This window comes from Plectropomus leopardus, chromosome 14 (genome assembly GCF_008729295.1).
Source record: "Plectropomus leopardus isolate mb chromosome 14, YSFRI_Pleo_2.0, whole genome shotgun sequence".
Taxonomy (NCBI): domain Eukaryota; kingdom Metazoa; phylum Chordata; class Actinopteri; order Perciformes; family Serranidae; genus Plectropomus; species Plectropomus leopardus.
The window spans coordinates 20676513-20699946 of record NC_056476.1 but is presented as its reverse complement, the minus strand read 5'-3'; the positions used below and the strand labels follow the sequence as shown (position 1 = coordinate 20699946).

At 40.4% G+C, this 23434-nt stretch overlaps 1 protein-coding gene and 1 long non-coding RNA gene across 3 annotated transcripts; one reads left to right on the top strand and one right to left on the bottom strand.

Moving 5' to 3' along the window:
- Positions 1–4932: 4932 nt before the first annotated feature.
- Positions 4933–11546, bottom strand: LOC121953267 (cytosolic 5'-nucleotidase 1A-like). Of its 2 annotated transcripts, none has more exons than XM_042500256.1 (6): positions 11101–11546; positions 8465–8632; positions 8132–8261; positions 5976–6098; positions 5684–5868; positions 4933–5320 (listed from the first exon to the last, which is right to left on the bottom strand). In XM_042500256.1, the coding sequence occupies exons 1-6, from the start codon at positions 11221–11223 to the stop codon at positions 4955–4957; spliced, it is 1095 nt and encodes a 364-aa protein (XP_042356190.1). In that variant the 5' UTR covers positions 11224–11546; the 3' UTR covers positions 4933–4954. The 2 variants fall into 2 exon arrangements, with proteins under 2 accessions (XP_042356190.1, XP_042356192.1); XM_042500258.1 differs by lacking the exon at positions 11101–11546 and adding an exon at positions 10552–10581.
- Positions 8578–23031, top strand: LOC121953270. Its single transcript, XR_006106496.1, has 4 exons — positions 8578–8651; positions 17388–17477; positions 21091–21213; positions 22606–23031. It is a non-coding gene; the product is annotated as an uncharacterized LOC121953270 (long non-coding RNA).
- Positions 23032–23434: the final 403 nt, after the last annotated feature.

Genomic DNA, 23434 nt, shown 5'->3' with positions numbered 1-23434 from the left:
ACATTTTCTAAATAAAATGTTTACTTTTACTCCAATACGCTTCCCCAAAGCATTTTTTTATACAATTTAAGGAAGGGAAGGAGGAAAAGAAGAGGGAATGGACAGATAAATGAAGGAATGGGAAGGGAGGAAAACTTAATTTTGTTAAAGTGTAATATATGCTCCATTTCCAAGGTGGTGTATTTTACATAGAATCAAACTTAGTAAGTCTAAAAATGCATACAATTACTTTTGATACTTAAGTACAGTAAATATCAGATACTCTAAGTGTTATTAAATGGCAGGTATACCCCTTCCTTTCCAACAAGGAAACCCCGGGTAGTTGGGCTGGTGGTTACCTTCCACTTCACCACCCACTCTAAAAATAGCAGCCTGAGCACAGGCCTCACTCTCATTATGTCCAGCTTTTTACAGATTGTCAAAGAATCCACTGACAGGGGGCAACAGGAGCAGCAGTAAGAGGTTGTTGGATCACCTAAGTGTATACGCTGCTGAGTTGTTTGCAGTTCTGTTGGCACTAGAGTGGGCAGAGGATGTTAAACAAACAAAATTCTCATTTGTAGTGACTCGGTTTCATCATTATTAAGCACTGACACAAGAGCGGCCAGACATCATCAAGTATTAGTTTGTGAAATTTTGGTTATGAACGCAAAGCTAACCTGTCAGGGGAGGGATTTAGTGTTTATGTGGATACCGACACACCGTGGAGCGTGGATAAGTTGACCAAGGAGGTAGTGAAGAGAGGACATGTGGACACTAGTATCAAACTTTCAAATTCAGAGGGGAAGAACATCATTTGGAGGGGAATAAGCAGACAGTGGCAGCAGTACTGGGAAAATATGACTAAAGGACGACACTTACATGCTACACAGAACAAAGTGGGGGGAGGATGGAAATAGAGGAATTAATAGATGGGAACATGTGATTTTCAGTAGACTGAGAATTGGTCACAGCAACCTTAACAGTACGCTCTTTGTGATAGGGAAACATTCAACTGGCCTGTGTAGCCGGTGTAATGTGGGGAAAACAGTGGAGCATGTGCTTCTTTTCTGCAGAAAGTAGAAAAGAAGCACAAACAGGGAATTGACACAAACAGAGAGATTGTGTCTAAGAAACCTGAAGACAAGTTGGGCAGACTCCAGCTTTAATTCGTATGCGTCTGAAGATGATCACCTTGGTGGAGCCTCTGGACCCACTGCTCCATGGATATTCACTCCTGCCCCACCCATCTTAAGGTATGCAGACTCCCACACTAAATTGCTGTCAACACCTCCACCCTCATCTTAGTTCTCCCACAACATTATCAAGGGCCTCCCAAATCCTTTCAAAAGCACCAATACTGCCATATTTAGCTCCTAGCAGGCTACTACTCAGACTACACTGCTGTCTGACTCCCATGCATCTACCCAGGCAATCCCCTCCACCTTTCTACCTGTACCACTTCCAGTCACTACCCAAGCCCCCAGTAATCCTGCAGCCGTGCCTGGTCCCAAACAACCCTTTGGTGAGATGCTGTGCCTGAAATTACTTATCAGTTTCAAGGTTTTGAACTCACACGTCTGCAACACTGGGGGGTTGGACATGCTGGTAAACAGTTTGCATGGTTGCATTGGTGCTATACCATCAGTGACAAAGCATAAATGTCACCAGTTACGTAAGGAAAAGTTTGTCCTGAATGCAGGTTTGAAGGGGCAGTCAGAACTAGTTCAGCAGCTCTTTGGCGTTCCTGTCTTTTGTTCCTCTACTTAATGTTCTAAATATAGTGAAAACCCACTCCCTAAAAAAATGTGTAATATTTGAATTATTTTGGGTTAAATGCAGATAAGAACTCTGTGACGTCCTCTTTTGTTCAGATTTGAATCATGTAAGGATACCTAACCTTCATACAGTATATAAATATCTGTCCAGTTCCATGCTCATCAGTATAAAGCGAGAGATAGGGCTTTGTTAATATAACTGTATCTCTGACAGTAGTGATACATTTCTTTGAAAGTGCTGTTACTTTTACTTTTTGTCTGATTAAAAAATATTGATAGCAGATTTGGCCAGATGGGAAAAATATATATATATATATTCTAAACTAACAACAAAATTAACAACAATGTTTCCTCTGGTGTGTCTTTGACTATCCCTGTTGTTCATCGGTTTCACTGCAGGAGGAATAGCAGCAGGCTCCATTGCTGCCAAAATGATGGCAGCGGCTGCAGTTGCTAATGGAGGAGGCGTGGCAGCAGGAAGTACAGCGGCTGTTTGCAGGCAGCAGGTAAACACAAATTTAATTTGAAATTCGATTCAATCTGTGGTTTTAAGTGTCTTCTCTTAAGATAATCGTTCATTATTGGAATGATCATCACAGGAGCATTATATGCCCTAACGTGTCTTTCCTGAGGCAACAACAACAGCACAAAATCCTACACAGGTGTCTTGCAAACCTGGAACTAAAGGAGACAATAATTTTAAATTGCTATAGCACAGATTTGTGGCCTTGGGTAAATAATACAATGATTAGAATATAATGACACTACTTTGTTTTGGATTAAGATCAAGAATTTCTCAGCTTCTCCAGATCTCCACACCTTAATAAAACATCTGTAATCACCATCATTGTATAAAAAAAGCATGGCAGAACAGGAGATACTGATTCAATGTGTCATCTGTTAATTCTTCCATTCCTCATCATCTCCACCAGAAAGGACTGAGTGAGTGAATGGATGAACGTGTCAGCAATATCATTTTGACACTAGGAACTGACTCTTTGTATGAGGAAGTTTTGGGACTATGGCCTCTGGTGTTCATATGATGTTTTAATCAGCGGTATGGTGTCTGTCTCCCCCTGCTGCAAGCAGGAAGAATAATTTTGGCCACCATCAACTCTTGCTCCTTGCTTTTTATTCCAATTCTTGACAGAGAGTGAGGGGTTGAAACTCTGAAAATCAGTGAACAGTAATCACTTTTTAGAAGTAAAAGACAGGAAAGAGTTTTTTTTTTAAATAGTCATTTTTACTGAAACACAAAAACTTGATTGCATAACAGTCCACAGTACTCGTCTGGCCCGAATTAAGCAAGCTTGGTCGTATTCAGTAATCAGTACCAAGTTGCTTCACAGTCATACACAAAACAGTAGAGCAATAACAACACACCTAAATGACAAAAAAAAAAGACAGACATGCAGGCAACAACTACAGAGACACCAAACTTTCGGCACTTTAGGGACAAGTAGCAGAAATGACAGTTGCACATAATGGCATTCAATTAATGCTGCATATGTTCAAACTTATCATCATCATCTTGAAAAAAAATAAATATTAAATACATAGAAAGTAAAATATTCCAATTTCACCTACTTGCAATCTTACAATACATTCATATACACTGATCAAACGACCACAACATAAATATATCAACAACATGCAAGATGGACAAAAAAATTCAACAATAGTGGGGGAAAAAGGCACCGGCTTTAAAAACTCTTAAACACACACACACACAAACATTAAAGTGATACATTTGTATAAATCCAAATTAAGATTCTGCATAAAGTGACTGCTGTGTAACTTCTAATCAGTTTCCAGGCTGCGATCAGACTCCCTCTTTATCAAAAATAGTGATGTTTACTCAGTAACCTGGCATCTAAAGAAATACTGTTTAGAGTTTGTATGTTTTTAAAATGCTTAGTATTTGGCTCTGCTTGATTTTAAATATACTTATTTCGATTTTTTTTGGTAATTTACAGGATTATAGCTTGATTAAAGATGTGTATAAGAAAATATATAAAAAGTGAAGATACAGTAATACTGGTTGCTGGTATTACAGAAGCCCTGAGAGGCAAGTGAATTAAATGACATTAACACATCTTAATCATCATTAACACAAAACAATTGTTGTATTGCCCCAGTAAAATTTAAGATAGCATATCATAGTGTTTAGAGTGCATTTAAAAAATCAAAACTCACCTGGTGAAATATGATTGCTTTTAGTTTTCTTTGCAGCATGAGGCAGTGTTGTACCTCAGCCTCTTGTGGCCAAAATGAATGTTACAACTACAAACACGAATAAAATTGATTGTGACTAAAAAAAAAAAATGAGGGAAATCACCAAAAAAAAAAATCACCTGCCTTAACTTTTATTTTCACCCACTTTCACACATGAAGAAAACTTCGGACAAAGTATCCTGGCAAAACTTTTTTCACCTGGTTAAACTTTTTCCAACCTGTTTTACATGTTTAACAAATAATGAAAGGAAATTTAGAAAGATTATCCTGATAATTTCTTTTTTCACCTATTCTTAATTTGTTAATTAACACGGGGGAGAAAATAATTTAGATCGGACTTAGAAAATGGACCAACAGACTTTTTTCTCATTTGCCTCTCAGAGCTTCTATACTAATATCCTATGCCAAAAGTTTTCAAACAAGTGGCAATAAGTGTCACTTTCTAATAAGGTGATCTTTATGAAGGGTTTATAAGTCACAACTAATGGCTTTTTAATGGTAAAGAATAATTTACTAATGTTTTATAGATTGGGTATAAGCCATTAATAAAATCAAATATTGGATTGTGAATAATCCCTTTTACTGATTTTAATCCTTTAAGAAATGCAATTTCAATTGTTGGTAAACCATTAGTAAGTGGTTAATAAATAGATGGTTATATGGACCAATCAGTCAAAGACATTTTCTACCCAAACATTGTCTTTAAAAAATGGCTTATAAATAATCCATGAAATAAACTGATGAAATAAATTATTCACTATAATAACGTAACATTTTTTTTATAATCAAATTAGTATATATTAATATTAGTCATATTGCATCAGCTAGGTTTTGTTACGTTGTAACAAACTTCGAAATGGGTTGTTTTCTCAACCCATTTTCAAAGTTTTAAATAAAGTTGTAACATCAGCAAGAGCTGAAAGCCAAAATTAAATGTCCCTTTAGTCTCAGTGATGTCCAGGCTACTTGGGCGCTGAAGAAGTCTCACTAAATCCTTTCGTGATAACTCTCTGAGCTATCCCATAGGGCACATGACACGCTACTGTCCCCATTTCTGCTGCCCCCTCCACATGAAACATCTGGTCATCAAAGAATATGTGCGGCCTGATCTTCTCAAGCATGGGGCCCTTGGGTGCCCCTGCGAGAAAGAGTGCCTCGTCGATCTCCAGACCCCATGAGCGCAGAGTTTTTAGGGCTCTGGTACCAGAGCTGGCTGCGCTGCGAGCCGTCACCAAGTAGGTCCGGATTGGACAGTCCATGCGCTGGCCTTTGCCATAAAACTTCTTCTGCAGCTTTCCTAAAGCCTCCAGGAAGCCTTTCAGTGGTCCCTGTAGAAAGAGGAAGGAATACAGTAAGATGACAATCTCCATTTGGTTGTTTCTACGTTAACATGTGGCTCATTACACACTAAAATCTATGTAACTGTTAGAATATGGGCCGAAAGCCCAAACTTATCACAAACTATACTATATATGCAGAGCTCACCAGCTACTTTTTTGTAACTATTGGTATGGTAACATTATAATTACTAAGTTAGTTCCTGAGAGTGTTAAATGTGACGACATCACGCAAAAAATAGCCAGACCGGGCAAGAAAAAGATTTATTACAAATCCTCAGATTAACTAAAAATTTATTTCAGGGAGAAAGTGCAAATTGTGAAATTATGAGTATTAATATGTATATACTGTACATGGTCCAGAGGCTTGTTCTCATGTGCCTTCTCGTGCTCAAAAAACTTGTCTAGTCCATGGGCCTTGTAAATGCGCTCAGACTCATCAGAAAAGAGGACGGCGTCACCATCAAAGGCGACACGCAGCTGAGTCTCCGACACTTCCGTTATCTTCTCTGGGGTGAACATGGTGGCTGCTGCTATACCTGAATGGATTATTGGGAAATAGGTGTGGATAACTATATCTTACATAGCATCAGTAGACATAAAGGTTTGCCATAGATTAGTATTACAGCTTCTCAGTAACATTTACCGTCTTCCAGAGCTTCTCGAACCTTGACTGGATCAGCAGACAGGTAAAGGTTAGTGTGGTAGGCCTTCAAGTAGCCTATGGGACTGTTTCCCCCGGTCATACAGAAGCGCTCGATGAACAACTCTGCAGAGAGAAGAGATCAAAAGGTTGGTGAATCAGGGGAAAGGAAGGATAAACCCAGAGTGACATGAAAGGAAGGAGTCTGAGATTTTCTGCTTGGCTTGACTTATTCAGTGGGACTGCAAAACTCCTGCAAAGAGCCAGGATTGCAGATCCCCAACTCCCACCACTTATTCCCAAGGGTCATAGTTTGGTGTGTGGACCATGAGAAAGATCCCCCCATAACTGTTGTCAGTCTCCCTGCTCATCCACAGGGAAGAGAGTGACCCCTTATGGGAGGGGGGGGGGGTTTGTCGACACTTCAGAAAGGAAATGTTGGATGTTAGCTGCTGATGCAGCAGCTGTGTAGTTGGTGCTTACTGGGCAAATGTTGAACTGACCATTGGCCGGGAGGATAGAGGCTCTGGTGATGGCTAAAAAGTCAGCTGATCTGGCAGGGAGATGGGATGGTGTGGGATGAGACCTCCAGTGCAAAAAATTGAACGCAGGTATTGTTTGACTGGAGATGTTTTGATACCATTTGGTACCGAGTTGTTTCAGTCCATTCCTTAAAGGTATCGAGTACTGAGACCTAGCCCTTGGTGTCAGTTGGGACTGACTTGCTTCTGGAGCTGGCCCCAAGTGGCCAACGATGTTGGCTTCATTTTTTAGCTCCCGAGGTTGCTGCTTGGATAGGACAAAAAACTTTACTGGCCAGATCTGTTCATCTGTCTTTCTCTTCCTCTTGCTGAGCCAACTGAGTATTCTGTGATGTCCTGAGTGGACTTCATGTCCACACTTTCATGTCTGCATGACCTGTAGAGGGACACTGGGTCATGAAGTCACTCTCAGTGTGGGAATAGAGGCAACCAGCTGTGCGGAGCAGCTAGCGGATGCAAAGCACGGCGGCACATTGCCAGTGTCCAGCCCCCTCTCAGTGTGTTTGTGTGTCAGTACCTGGACTTGTGGTCGGTCTTGAGCTATTTCAGGAGTCATGATTTTGTGGCTGGCACTGAAATTGATATAAAATACCTGCAAACTGCCCAAGTCAATGACTGCATATGAGGATGGACAATGTGTCTCCACTTACTCCCAATATACAAAAATTAAGTCAATATATTCCGGATTCAGCCGCTGTCATGTTTGTGACGACATTTGGAGCCATAGTCTGTGCAGAAGGCAAATTTGTGAATCCTAGTATAGTGAAGGAATGACCCGTCCTACTCTCCCTATGATTGGCTAGTACTTGTTGCCTTCTTTTGTTGGGATTGATTAGGGTTAGGCAAGAGAAGTGGGACTGGTTACGGTTAAGGTAAGAATGTCAGGGTAAGGCAGTCATAGGCAGAGTAAGGCAGGCCATTCCTTCGCTATCCTAAGAAAGACAAACTTGCATGCGTTAGCAGCTGCTGGGGTATAAAATTCCCGCCCATATATCCATCCGACCTATGGTGACCAGTGCCACTGATTACGAACACACCAATTGGCACACAGCTGTCTTTCATGTCTGAAAATCCCTTTTTGATAGCACTTAATAACTAATTAAAACCAAACTTATCAGAAAAATGAACACATCAAGGAGATAAGAACTGCTTTAAATGACAGAAAACATTTTTGGGAAAAATGCATTTAACGTGCGCTTACATCTTTATGTAGAGTGTATGGTCCAAGTATGCACATTGTATACTGACTTGCACTGTTGCATCCACACATACAATATACTAACACCTAGTTCTGCTCACAACTATTGATCTCACCGCTGCCGACTTCTAAGAAACCTACTCAGCAGGACAGATTTGAAGCTGTATCAATAATTAATTGACCCTCCAGAATGAAAGCTGTGTCAACAATCATTTGTTGTAGTAACTGCTTGAAACCACTCAGCAGGTCAAAAAATGAAAATGAATAAAAATAAGAAAAACACATCGTACATTATTCACATTGTGGTGCTAACGAGCAAAGATAAGCCAGGAAAGGATTTGAGGATAAACACCAGAGTAAGAAATATTTCATGCGTAGGCCTTATAAGTGTTAATCATTCATGTGTATTAGTAACTCACGGTGATGATTAATGGTATTGATGAGTCTTAGGCCAACGTATGCGTGGTTGTTGGTCATGAGCACAACATCAAAGAGCTCCTCGCTTTCGGGGTAAAGCTCCCTCAGCCGAGTGTTCACAGCCTCCAGAGCCTGGCAACACGACAAAACACAGACTGAAGTCAGAAAAAAAGACTATACAATATCTTGGCAGTGGGGGTGGAAGTGTGTGTGTTTGAGTGGGTTGGTGTTTTATGCTTATTACTGATTTGCCGCCTCCAGAGTCACGACCTAATGCTGATGCAAAGGAGACACTCTGCATTGGGGTTGATTTATTGTGTGTGTTTGTTTCTGACCTTGACAAAGGAGAAGGCAGGTCCAGGGCTGAAAGGCTGTGTTTCATGCTCCACCTGATACTTGATGTACTCTTCCAGGCCTTGCTGCTCATAGATGTGCTGCTCCTTCTCCATGTTGAAGAGGACTCGTGCAGACACGCCGATGGTGATGGCATTCTCCGGCTTGGGCTTGAAGAGAAGAGAAGAGGTAAAAAAAAAAAAAAAAAAGAGTTTCATTTACACCCAGCTGTAAATTGTTCTTCACCAACACATTTGCCTTATTTCAATGACTGTTGTTATCATGTCAGGTTCAGAGTTGTGACTTTGGTGCCTGCAGGGACACAGTACATTACTCATAATATTGAAGCCAATTGTTTGCTGATTTGCTGACAGTTCCCCGTGGAAAGGACTGCTTTATTAAAAGCTTTATTGCCAACAGTGGGTAAAGTGAGTGAGCTGATTCTACAGAATAGAGGTGACAGTATCAGAGATGAAATACTTTCCTCTGCAAGACTCTGATAGTGTAGGCTCACATACCAGACTGGCTGACACCTGTTAACCCTTTGGAGCCTGGGATACCAATGAAAAAATATAGCACACTATATTTATAATAAGGCTTGAAATGTCATATGTGTGATAACCATGACAAAATTAGATGTTTTTCTGGTTTTGTAATACATTTTAATTGGTTATGAGTATCCTGAACTTGGAATAAATAATAGTGTAATTCCAACAAGATTCAGAGGTCTAGTGTGTTGGAGTTAGCAATCCCTCTGATGCACAAAGGCAGCCATTGGCAGTGGTATGATTTTAATTTTGCAATGTTGCAAAATTAAAATTTCTTGGGAGCTTTTAATACAGAGTGCAGATCTTTTGTTTGACTCTTGTAATGGATAAACTGACATGCAATCACTGAATATCCAAAACTGACATGGTATGGGTACTTAGCACAATATATATTTATGTGACAGGCTGCTGACCAAGTGTTGGTATTTAATAGGTTGGGAGAATGTGTTGGATGTAGTGGTATCTAGCGTTTAAGTTACAGATTGCAACCAACTGAGACTTCTCCCGTGTGCCTAGCATGTAGGAGACCTACAATGGCTGATGCAAAACACTATTGACTGTATATAAAGATGGACAATGTCCTCCTACTGTACAAAAATGAAGCCAAAATCACCCAGATATGGCTGCTGCCATTTTGTGCTGGAGATGTCATTTAGAGCCAGACTCTGCACAGTCTCTGTGAAAGTTCTCACTGTCCGACCAATCATAAGCAATGCCTTTGATTGCGGGTGCTCAGTTGTCACACACTGCTGAACATACATGGGTTTTTTAGTTTGTCCCACCTGCTAACATGATGGGAGCATGGTATGTGATCTATATACTGCAACCAGCCACAAGGGAGTGAGCCATGTTTTTGGCTTCACCTTTGGGGAGATGTCATGTCATCCATTTTTATCATACAGCCTATGGACAATGCAAAAACGTGAATGACCCTACCCAGAACCAGTATTTGATTTGTCCATTCTCAGCTACTGTAGAAACATAGCAGTGCAACGTAGTGGACTCTATGGACTTGAGTTGCATCAATATCTTGTTTTTAAGGTATATCGTGATATGAACGTTAACAATCATCACAACAAGTCTTTTTTTAATTTATTTTCAAAAGGGAGACTTTTTACACATGCTTCCATTTAAGATTTGGTCTCAAGTCTTAATAACTTTAATAAAACATTTGTTCAACCAAAACAAACCTTCTGTATTCATGCCTTTAAAGGGTCATTCTGCCTGGTAATACAAACCATTCTGTAATATCGTGATACCATGAAACAGCATTGTCTGAGACTGTTATCGTACTGTGAAAGTCTCATACAGTTGCAACCCTACCATGGGTGAGGAACCGCTCTGCATGTTGATATAAACAGCTCATTCTAAGTTAACAAAAACATGATTCTTAGCATCACATGATTGTACACTAATATTAAAGAATATTTCTACCATTACATTCCCCAACATCCTACATACTAGACTTATAAAGATGAATCCATAAAAACTGGTAGTTTCAAACATACAACCAAGATAACTTGCAAGCATCCTGTAAGTACCTGAAGTTGTAGTTGTGGCATCTCTTTTAATTTTTTGATGCATCCTCTCCAAGTAAGAAATCCAAGCATGGAGAACCATGATCTGAAACAAGAGCCCTCTGTGGTTTGCTCAGGTTCGGAGTAACACAATGAAGCCTCACTGAGCCTCTGTATCCTGTTTCAACCAACTACACCTCTACTTTACTTTCTTTCACTAAGGCTTCAAAATGCAGCACTTGGACCTGATAATAAGCCTCCTGTTGCTTTTACCAGGGCTAGACTTTGATAAAGCTAAAAGGACTGGGGGCCTGTCTTTTCTCATCCGTCAGTCATCATGTGAGTCGTGGCTACTGTGAAATAAACAGCCTCGAGTGGTGATAGTGTGTCTGTCTTGGCAGGTTTCATCTAACAAGTAAAAGTGACATAATTCAGCTCCAAAGTAATGACAACAATTTGACCTCATATTTCTTTTGTATATGTGCAATAAGCACAATTTTAATACTTTTAAAAGCAAAGGAACTCATGCGCCTGTTAATGGATGCTGCATAAGGAGGCTGTGGGAATACTCACTGGTTTAGGTTTCCTGGTGGGGGTGGAGGGCTTCAACACTGTCCTAGCATCTTCCCAGGAGGCCCGGCTGCTGGTCAAGTCCTGTCCGCTGGTGGTCAGAGAGTGACCATTGTTTAGACTCATCTTACCTCTTCGGCTCGCCCGTCTATCTCCCTCAGGCCCACACTGAGTCCCAGTGTGTCCCCTGATGGCTCTCTTTTCTCGTCTCTCTCTCTCTTTGGCTGGAGTTTTCAGTAAAGTCCTTACTCACTCTTGTAGCTGCACAATTTGAATTCAGTCTTGGTGCACTCAGGAGATGAGATCATTCAGACTGCAGCTGCAGAGGCACTTCATTTAAATTCTCCAAAAAAGGAGGTGAATGTGATGTTACAGAGAGATGAAGATTCATAAAAAGCTGTTAATTCTTCCTCTTATCTCAAGCATCACACGCACTGTATTCCTCGCTCAGCTCTTCTGTGCTCGTCTTTTTCAGTGTGTTCCTCTCTCTCTCACACACACTGCTGACTTCGAGCCATTTTGCATCCTCCCCCTTTTTAACCCTTTCAGTGTCTAATTTCCTGAAGCAGCAGCAGAGCATTTGATTTAATGTATGTGACAACTGGTTCGCCAGATTGGAACAGACGGGTGTGTCAAAGCACCTCGGTGTCATGATGCTTGTAATGCATACATGCTTCAATTCACCTAATAGAAAGGTGGATATTTATATCTTTGGACATAGATGCAGAACTCACACAATGCATTTATATATCGTTGAAAATGAAATAGGTTATTATTATTTCTGTTTTAGATGTTATTACTAGAAAAAAAAGAGCTTAGGGTCATTGTACAACATGAGGTCTTTATATGTCCAATTGTACGCTAACGATTCATATTCCTGCTCAGCAGTGTGGGAAATGGAGTCCATCCTGGGTCATTTACCTCCCCCTGTGCATCAGAGGATAATTTTTCCTCTTGTGAACCCCTGCAGGATCGTTGCATGAATTGAATTACAGAGCAGCAGTCCCAGTTGCCAGGCAACGGCCAGGGAGTCAGACTGGCTGGGACACCCACATCTATGATCTGATTGGCTGTGGGGACACCAGACTGTATATATAGCCCTCTGAATATGGCATCAATCAAAAATAAAAGATGCAAGGTTTGACTTTGAAGAGTATAAACAAATTACAGATTATATTATCTCATGCTTTTATGACAGCAAACAGGCAAATTTAGCAACTATAAATGTTTTCTGGAGAAATGATATTGAGCAGACATGCAAGGACTCAGGGAACAAAACAATAACAGAGGCACACTCAGCCGGGCACATACAGCCATCATCTCTATATACCTGTAGGCATTGTAGAAAATACTGCCTGCTGACATCAAGATTATGTTTGTGAAAACCGATTTACTAACACTTTAGGTTACCAACACAAATTTACCAAAAAAAGTGTTGTTTTTTTTTTTTAAAAAAAAAAAACAACCCTTTATGGTCATCATAAAGGAGAATTAAAGGATTTTTTCTTAAATCGTTTATTTTCCTTTGAACAACAAAAAAATCTGTGTTTATTTCTTTTTTTTTTATTTTAACATTTTTATTAAATATAGGTCTCTACCAAATGGTTGAGATGGCTGTCATGGTAATGGTAAAACAGAGAGAACATGTTACGATGCTAACAACAACAATTTGTGACCATGTAATTAGCAATATTACCACATATGTATTCTAGATATCTACCATTACAATACTTTGAAAATATGTCAGAAATGGTGAAAAATTCATACTGATATATTTTTTTTCATCAAACATATAATGGAATATAATTAAATGTATCGTATTAACAATAGAGAATATTCATCTTATTTTTGTTGTATAAAAAGATTTTAAATATTATCTTAGCATCCCTAAATTTACCATAAAATAACAAATCAACTCTTTGGTTGTGCATGGCTTTAGACAGTAAAAAATCATACTTATGAAATTATTTCATCATTTATATAATGGCTAGCATTAAATGTATCATTTAACAAAAATGGATGATCAGAAGGTCTTTTTTATCTTTTAAACAAATATTACATTTAAATTGCATTAGCTTAGCGGCACTACTACTACCATAAAAATTAAAATATAATAATTCAAAAAATTATTTGACTCTTAAAAGATTTTTATTTTCTGTATAAAGTTGCATTTTTTTTAATGACTAACTTACTTTAGGGAGCAAACTAAGAGGGTACACTGCTTAAAGACAGTGCAACATCGAGAGGATCTTCTTAGCATGACATACTTAAACTGAGTGCTAAAAATATTTCAATGAGTTTGAGATAAATCCAACACATTTTTCATTAAAATATAGTTACTTGAAATATCCTCTACCAAACTGTTGAGCAGAACATTAAAGGGATAAACTACTTCTTGGTGTAAATATATAGTGTTTCTATCTATTCTTTCCAGGCATTAACTGCAAGATTGTGTTAAATTACAAAACAACAGTGGTCCATTACACCTATCTATTCAATACACACAAAATTGACAGTGCAAAGTGCAGCTTGCAATTGTGAGCATGTTACCATCAGGATAATGTGTCTGGCTATGACCACACTCTCCTCCAGGCTCTCTGGAGAGCAGACGCAAAGAGCTTTTATCGATTGTCTGAGGACAGCTGAAGGATTGTGTGTCTCTTTCCGTCAGGAACCTGAGGAACTGTAGACACATGCAATCAATTTTCTCTCTCTTGCAGAGATATGTTAGACGTTATCAGAATCAACAATCATGTATGTGTAAAATCTGAGACCTGTGGATATTTTCCACATATTTAATTTAAATAGTTGAGCTGCTTCCTTATGTAGAGTGTCTCAGTATTAAATCTCAGTCATTTCCTGCATTTTGTGCTCACAGCCACTAGAGCGTGGTAGAGGATTAGCTTTTTAGCCTTCCGGTGTGGTCCTGAATACCTCACTGTTTCATTCATTTCTCAGGGCGTTGCAGACAAAGACGGTGTGAAAGAGAAACTCTGAGTGTGAGAGAGGAAGTTGATCTGAAAACCTGACTTTTTGTCTGTCTTGAACCACTTTAACTTCGTTTTATGGCCATAATACACTTCTCTAAAGAGACTTTCAGTGTTTGTGGTAATTAATATTCATTTTATGAGTGAAAACTTATGATGTTACCAGAATAAATCTAATATTTTAAAGGTTTGTTAAAGAATAACAAACACACTGTTTTATTACAGGACGGATGATAAAATGGGACAATATAAAGCTCCACATGATGTGGAAATACCAAATTTCATGTCTGAAAATAGTCTTTAGAACAGCAGTAAACTCAAATTAGTAACATGTTTTTAATCTGTTTCACTGGGGAAGTAGACTTCCCATACTACTGCATGTGTGGAACATCAGTGGTACTTGTACCCTTTATGTGGCTGAACACTGAGCCCACACTTTTTCTCCGCCTTTGTGTCTCTGCTTTCTAGTCTGGAGCTCTGAGGGGGTTAACAGGACATGGAGACAGTTGGGCCGCACCCACTGAGCTGATTTGAATAACGCCGGCATTTGGCGCGAGGCTCAGAGAAGCCAGCCTTTCTTCATACCCGGCTGTGACACCACTCCCCTCCCCGCGCTCCCTGGAGTGGCGGGAAATGCTGGAGAGAAGGAGGCATGTAATAGAGAGAAAGAGAAGGGGGGCTGCACTGGCTGCTTTTGCACATCTTTTCTGTACTTGCAGTAACTTGGGTGTGCTTGAAACATCAGACACAAAATGTACATTGGCGGTAAAAAAGGAAATAAAGAAAGAAAAGACAGGAAAAAGCAACACGCCTCTCTCTCTGTTTTGGCGCGAGACGGATAGAGAGATAATGCTCTCTCAGTAGTAGACTGTGGGTGGAGACAAAAGCAGGCATGAGAGGAGTGGGTCAGAACAAAGAGGGTAACAGCCTGGACTACCCCCCTACCTCTTATCAGCCCCCACCCCCGCTAACACACAGCCTGAGGGCTTCAGGCAAGGCAGATGACTATTATAACCTTAATCAGTCCTTCAAAGCAACCACTCACGCATGTTTGCCACCACCAGATTCTTTGTTCTGACTGGGGTTCGACTTAGTTTTAAAACCCCCAGCCACACATGCTGTTACCACACACAAATATGAGGCTCTCTTCCTTATTTTCTAGCTGAAATATGAGCTGGCGTTCATCCGCCTCCGAGGTAAAGCGCTCATATGAAGGTCATTTGCTGAAGTGGCATCGCAGGCCATTAACAGCAGCCACACCGGGCTCAAGTGACATTATTGGATTTGTTGTTATTGGCTTTCAGAGAGGCAACGGTCTCGTTTCACCCCACGCCCCTAATTCTGTATAGTGGGTGGCAGCTGACTAAGCACCGGCATCTTTTTCGTCTGGCAAAATTCACCCATCAGAAACAGAGCAGAGCAGCAGTTCCTCTCACTTCCTGCCTCCAGTGGGTTCAACACAAAAACAGGAAGTCTGTGCTGCCTGTGTGTTTCTTAGGCCTTATAACAGAGCCTCTCTCACACACACAGGCCTATAGTGGGGAAGAGGAAAGCAGGGCACTGATTATTACATAAGCCCCACAGTGGTGGTCACCAGGGCCGCGACGAAAACAGCAGTCACATTCAGACGCAGGCTGAAGAGAAAGAATTGTATCCATGCAGGACAATCAGAGGCATCTATACACTATGCATTCACTATCTGATAAGAGACGATCTGATAACACACTGTGTGGGGGTGAATCTGCATTTTGCATTTAAATGTATATTGATGCAAAATACACACTGCAGTAATACTCTCACACTGCAGTAATTGGTCAGTAAATTGGCTTTTGATGTGCATGTGTGTGTGTGTGTGTGTGTGTGTGTGTGTGTGTGTGTGTGTGTGTGTGTGTGTAAGAGAGAGTGGGGGGAGACAAAGAGCACAATCACTGAGTTGGAGATCTGGAGGGGGGGCAACTGTGAGGTCTGCAGGGGGTTAAAGGGGACTTGGGGGAGGGGTAAAGCCCCTCTCTGAGTAGCTTGGGGGGACGGGTTGGGGGTGCCGAAGGAGGTGGGGGTTGGTGGTGACGGCACTCAATGGGGCTACATTCAAAAGATGCAGCAAGTGTCCCAACTTCAACTGAAGCAACCTTACACCGCAGGCCCAAACAATAGAACATCTGCTGGCTGACAAAGCTGTGAGAGCAGCAGTGGCTCTGATTTAGACTGCTACTCTGCAGATAAAACCCCCAACAACAGTAAAAGGTTTTAACATATTTCTGAGATCATAAATACTTGTGTCAAATCACTTCCTTTGGCAGTCTGATGAGACTGCTTCACTTTATTTTGAAAGCATAAAATGGTGCCTTTAAATTTTAGGGGAAGTTGACTCCATTCGAAAGCGGTTTGGGAACATGCCAAATTCTGTGTTAAATGATATATTTATGAGAATCTTAGTTTTGATCTGGTATTTAGCGTATCTAGGTTATGTGTTGGTGCATACTGTACAAACTTTACATCCTGATTTCAGGAACATGGATAGGCCCCTATCCCAGTTTTGAGAAACTAAGAAATGCTAGTTGGGAGATGCAGTGGAATATAAACATCTTATCCAGATTTCTAATTGTTTTCTATCATGTGCGCAGTGGTATCTTCACCCTGAGTTGGACAAATACTTTATCCACAAAATGATTATATCTATCTTCATTAATCAAGCTTGACCTTGAGTTTTTGAAGAAAACTTTCTCTTATGCCATCACGGAAATGGTAAGCATTTTGATTTATTGTGTGAGAATTTGTAATCAGATGTTTTTATAGCAGTTTAATAGTTTTGCTGTTGTTAAATACTTCCCCAATCAACCAATAGGTTTACTGTCTTTTGAGGAGGCATGCGAGTGTTCCTTTAAACCTGATGTAATTAATTTTTTGTCCATTTGGGGGCAATGCAACCAGCTGTGAACATAAATTCGACATATCATGTCATAAAGTGAGTTTGGCAAACACTTTAGAAAACCTTTTTACTTTGACAATAAACAGACATGTACAAGCATTATTAATTCTGAGTTGTTTTGTCCACTTGAAGAATGTCAATCAAATATTCACTCTCATTTTAGCTCCGTTTTGGTCTCCACCAAGCTGCTAAGTGCTGTGTTTATTCATAAGGAGATAACTCTTTCTGCAGTTTGGTGCTTTGCGGGTAGTGCACTATAGTGTTACTGAAAGCAAGTTTCACGTATTGATCTATTGTGATATATATAAAAATGTTGTTGTCACATTTTTAAACACAATATATTATTTTCATTTGTCTCTGGTGTTTTATTGCAGGTGACATGATGAAGAAGCCAAACTGAACACAGCGATGTAGCAAGTCCAGGAGGCCAAAAACCCAACTGTTTTCTTCCTCATCTACCAAAGGTACAAACAATGACAGGACAAAGTCTATCAGATACTGTGGACAATAAATCATGAATACAACATCATAAATAACCAGGATTTACATCATACAATAACATCGTTCGCTACGGTTGTTGACTGTGACTGACATCTTCTGAGTTTATGTTGTAACATAGATCACATGATGTGACCATAACATAGATAAATTATGAATGACCAACTCCATGTAGTGTGAGATAGACATTCTGTTAATACAAAAAAAATCTAGAGGCAGGGATCACATCCATTTGGTGAGGTTAATCATCTATCATGAATGTGAAAAAAGTATTGGCAGATTATGCTTGACCAATCTACGTTTTGATTTAAGCACTTTTTAGGCATACAGATTAAGGTGCCTTTGGTGTTGGCATTGTGACTGAGATTATTTTGAAAATTATTTCTCTTGGTGTGTATGTTTCAGGACTTTTGGAAGAGTAGAAGAAAATAGAAATTAAAAATCATGTCAATCCCCAATATAATTGAAAAAAAAAACCCAAAACAGAATTCGACTCAACACCAAGATGCTAGAGTGCATTTATATACTCACTGAGAGCATACAGCCAGCTTTAGTGACACACTCACAAGCCATGACAACCTCTCTCACCCATTCAGTGTGTGTTGTGAGGGCTGGTGGTGAGGGAGTTGCCTGGGTGAGGGTAGCACAGAAGATGTCAGTGTTGAGGCCCCCCTCCCTCTCTCCTTCTGCTTATCCATTAACCAGCACCATGGTTACATCACTGCAGCGCTTACGTCTCCAGTGGCCAAAGACCCTATAGAAACAGATTACTCATGTTTATGTCTATAGACACTTATACATAATTTGTTTGGCTCTTTTTTCTAGTCTCCTATCCTAATTGCCTACGTTATCAACAGTTGCTCATGTACAGTGTTGGCTATGCATTTGTTTGTTTACCCATAACTGTTGGACTGTCCATCCTCTGCATGATTGTGTCATAAGCCCAGGTCAGAGAGTTTAGCGTGAGCCACTGACAGCTCACGCAGTGTGATGGTTTGAAGACCTTTTGATGGGTTCATTATAATCAGAGCTGTGCTGTGTCTGGGCCCAGATGGCAGCGGTGTTTACACTAACGGGATTAGGATTAGCTCCAGATTAGACAGGCGAGTTGAAAGGCCTGCTCCGCTGACACGACATGGCCGCCTGGCCCCACGCTAACCCTCCAGAATTTATCTCAGATGCTACTAACCCACAACAGAATATATAGCTGTCAGCTGAGGCAGCCCAGTCGCCAGAAGAAAATGTTGGTAGTGTGCATTTTGTACGTTTTATACATATGATGTAGATGAGATTACATGAATGTTAACTCAGTTTCTTATCAAGAGGAGGAGGGGATGGGGGCTGACATGACATCTAGGTGAGACGGCCGCCAACAGCTGACATTGGCAGACCAACAAAAGTGTGTTTGGTACGAGTCCATCTGTGTTCCTGGCTACAAAATCAGGTGTTGTTTTAAAAAGAGTTTGGTACAAATCTGTATTTTAAGTTACAAAAGGGATGTTTTTTGAACAAGGGTTTGGGACATGTCCAGCCGTTTTTGAAGACACAAAAGTGGGTGTTTTTTTTTAATGAGCGTTTAAGACATTTTCAGCCACTATTACAGCTACAGAAGTGGATGCTTTTTAACAAGAGTTTGGGACATGTCCAGCTGTGTTTATAGCGTCAATAGCGGGTGTTTTCTTTTTTTAATAAGAGTTAAGGACATATCTAGCTATGTTTGCTGTGACAAAAGCAGGTATTTTTTAACAAGAGTTTGTGACATATCCAGCTGTTTTTTGCAGTGGCAAAAGCAGGTGTGTTTTAACGAGAATTCAGGACATGTTCAGCTATGTTTGTAGTGATAAAAGCAAGTGTTTTAACTGGATATGGGATATGTTAAGCTGTGTTTGTTGCGACAAAAGCGGGTGTTTTTTAAGAAGAGCTAGTGACATGTCTGGCTGTGTTTGTAGTGACGAAAGCAAGTGCTTTTAAAGGAGAGTTTGTGACATGTCCAGATGAGTTTTTAGCGACAAAATCAAGTGTGTTTTAATGAGAATTCAGGACATGTTCAGCTATCTCTGTAATGACAAGAGCAAGGGTTTTTAACTGGAGTTCAGGACATGTCCAGATGTGTTTGTGGTGACCAATCTGTATGGTTCAAGCCAAAACACCCTAACCAAGCGTTTCTTGTGCCTAAACCTAACCATACATTGATCACAGCACTGTCACATCAGAACATTGAAAACGGAGACATAAAGAAACATAATGTTTTGTCATACCTGCTACTTGTAAAATGTACAAATGTAACATATCTGTGATTTGCTGTTAGAAACAAACAATGCCAACTTTATTCTGAAAACTGCGTTAGCTAAGGCCAAGGAAGGTTTTTGTTAAAGAACTTAAGAAAAAAATCCACAACAAATGCATTTGTACTGTACAACAGGTGCTGCAGAGGAACTCCCAACACCTCGTGTGTTTATTTGGTTTTAAGGCAGCCAAATTTGTCGGCCCGGCTAAGGTCTAAAGCAAAAAAGTAGTTTGACACCAGTCAGCAGGGGCCAGATGTATCTAGAGAGAGAGGAACGTATACAGTATGTTCCAACTGAATCATCACTGTTATGTAACACTGGCCTTAGGATGGGGAGGGCGTGCAACACAGAGGGAGAGAGAAACTGAGCTCAGAAGACTGACCTAGATCAGCAAATGGTGGCGATAAGTACCTGAGTGAGAGGAGGCAAGGGGAGGACAATACAGTTTTGGTGTCTGAGGGGGACTTTCATGGGAGAAAGGGTGTAGTGAGGGAGATAGGGGAAACGATAGGACAATAGAGACAGAGATGACCAAAAAGAACAATGCAATTTCTTGCATGCCAGCATATCCATGTGGTTTTTCAGTGGTCGGCTTACAGCCTCATTAGGATCAGATGGACAGTAGCCGCCACAGCCTCGGCTGAGTTCCAGTGACACAACCAGGCTGGAATGTGGGTCAGTAGGCAGAGAGATGAAGGAGTGCGACCAGGAAAAGTTTCCTGTAAGGATTTATGTTTGTGTGTGTGCCCTCATGAAGCAGACGTGTGTATCCGCGTCCCTTCCCGCTTGTGTTTTCCTCATCTTCCTTGACTGTCAGCTGTTCAATAAATAGAATAAGGGGAAGGGTGTGTGTTGACTGTTGAGTAAGAAAAGGGATGACACTGAGTCCACTTCTCCTCTCATCAGCTGATTCCCACTGCGCATGCACCCGAAATCTCTCAGCACAACCTTAACCAGGCCTCCTCATGGAAAAAGATTCAATTTATCTACAGCTCATTCTCACACAGGAGATCATAAGGTTATCCTTAGAAAAGCCTATTTCTCTTACACCTATATTCTGTGTCCTATATTCACCTGCATGTAGGTCAGAGATAAGCAGGCAGTTCAACCATGCTCTTAGAATCACAAACCAGTGTAGTGTGCTCATGGTCTATTTCCTCCTCTGCCCCACTGTGTAAACACGCAATATATACATGCTATACAAACCAGGCCAGTCAGAACACAACCAGTTAATATGGTGGAAATATTGCTCAATCAGCCTGTGTGTCTGTGTTTTTTTTCTCTTTTAAAGTGCAGAGGTACGAGATTCATCACAGTAACAGCAAGGGGATCTTGACAGTTGCGAAAGTTTATCCTCCTACTTCCCAAGAACACAGATGCACTTCATGTGTTGCTCAACTACAAGTTTGTTAAGGTAAGTTTCAGTTGTCTCATTTTTTCAGACACTGGCTTGATCTTGATGGTGCAAGAAAAGCCAGAGCGACAAGTATAACTGGTATTGTTTCTCCTCATGGAGTCCTGCCAAAGATAAGACGTGCTCATCTGCTTTTGTGTTTTCCCGCCAATGTTTATAAGGTTGCGCCTTTGTCCTGAGGTGATGAAATTATGTGTCAAAGGTAACATATACAAAGAGATACACGTTCACTCTTTGGCCATAGGGTGATTTTTTTTCTTCTTTCCACACATTCTCAAAAAAGGGAAAAAAGATGAATGAGACTGCTTTTTACATAGGACAAGTGAGTGTGAGAGGAGAATGTGAAAGTCAGAGAGAGGCTGCGCACCACCCAGCCAAATCATCGATTCTCCACAGCCCCACCCTGATTGCACACATCACACACACTTCTGTTCGACCACCAGCAATTCTGTCACATTCTGTCTTGTAGCCTGGTAATATGTAGACCTCTGTGACACAGCCATGAACAGATCTCCTCTTACAAACGTCCAAAATCTAGCATAGGGGGCAGCAACAGGTTGCAGATGTTTGGGACCAAAAGGCTTACATTATTGCGAAAAACCAATGTAGCCTGCAGATGTGAGAGAATAAAACACATATGCTGTAAAAGGCTGCGGTATGAGCATGTGTGTGAAAGTGATCACACGTGCACTTGAGAAGTTGCAGCTCGGTGTGGGCGTTGCACGAACTTGAGAGCAGAAAATCTAGTCTGGCGAGTTAACCGTCAGAACGGAACGGAGCATCCCACAGGAAAAAGAGATCCTCTTACCTCATTATTTCCTTCAGGGAAAACCTGTTCTGTTTTTCTTTGTCTTTTTTTTTTTTTTTTAACATAGGAGCGCCACAGATACCAAGTGTTTGTTGCAGCGTTTGTACAGATGGGGGCGAGACAAATTCAAGGACTGTCAAGTATTTTTTCAAGCACTTTTATTTTCAGGGATGATATAGTTTTGTCCACAACCATCCGTCGTGAGAAAATTGTGCAAATTTTAAATGGAGCAAACATTTATCTTATACATTTCATAAAAAAAAGATATCATCAGAGTATTTTTTCAAGGACCAAGTGAAAAATGTCTGAGTGTTGAATTCAAGGACTTCAAGCCTCCTTAAGCACCTTGTACGAACCCTGTTATTGTCACTTGTACACGCTGCTATTGAGAATACCATACCCATTTATTTGTTTTTATGTTTCAAATGAAGAATTACAGTCTGTGAGTCGAGGCAATCTTCCTTTAGGAAGTAAGGTTATCTAGGTTGCCATGATAATGGCAGCACATGTAAATGCAGCAGCCAGTGGCTCCTCAAATCCTACTTTTTTGCTATATTTTTCCATTATTTATTTATTTTTTTTAGAGCTGTGTTGGGTTTGGACTGAATACAACAGACTACAGACTATAAGAGGATCCCCACCAACGGCATATGCCAAGCGGTCAGTCAGACCAGAGAGGAGAAATTAAACCGAAAGTGCCACGAGAAGAGAATGAGGAGAGCCAGCATCAGGGCGAGGCTGACCCGACTTGGACCGAGAGAAGCTCCTCTACCGAGGCCTCTTCTGGCTATATCCAGTCACAGGACAATAAAGTAGATGAGATGCAAGTGAGGCTCACTCAGCAATGGGAAACCAAAGACTGCTCTGCACACAGAGACATGGTTAACCCCTAACATCCTGGATCAAGCTGTTGCACCGGATGGTCAGACTTTGTTCAGAGCCGGCAGGACACAAGACTCCTATGAAAATTTCAAAAATGCACTGCAGAAAGTGGATGCCTTTTTCATAGACAACTGGCAAAAGACTTACAAATTTGGTGCTAAAGGGAATGGTGGGTTACAGCTCTGAAAACTGTCAAAATTCTTTTGGGTACTTGGAATGAATGATTTGTGCAACATAATGTTATTTATTTATTTCAAGTTATTTTCTTTATATATATTCTTTGTTTTCTGAGCCTGCTTAAAACTTTTGGGCTTTTATGATTATGTATTTTAAGTGCTCCATCACTGTTAACTGTAATTGTAATATGTGTTGTATGTTATGTGTTTGGGATTTAGGTGAGACATTTAGTTTCCGTGGCCAGTGTATGTTTCCTGTGCTCTTTCATTGTTCAATTTGTCTGTATGTGTGTTGAAAGTTAAAAGGTATAATAAAGATATTTGGAGGAAAAAAAATGCACTGCAGGAATTGTAT

Coding starts and splice junctions, on each gene's coding strand:
- LOC121953267 (XM_042500256.1), bottom strand. CDS start 11,223: ATGAGTCTAAACAATGGTCACTCTCTGACCACCAGCGGACAGGACTTG. Junction 8,633..11,100: donor CCACCAGGAAACCTAAACCA/GTGAGTATTCCC, acceptor CTTCTCTTCAAG/CCCAAGCCGGAGAATGCCAT. Junction 6,099..8,131: donor CAATACCATTAATCATCACC/GTGAGTTACTAA, acceptor TTCTCTCTGCAG/AGTTGTTCATCGAGCGCTTC.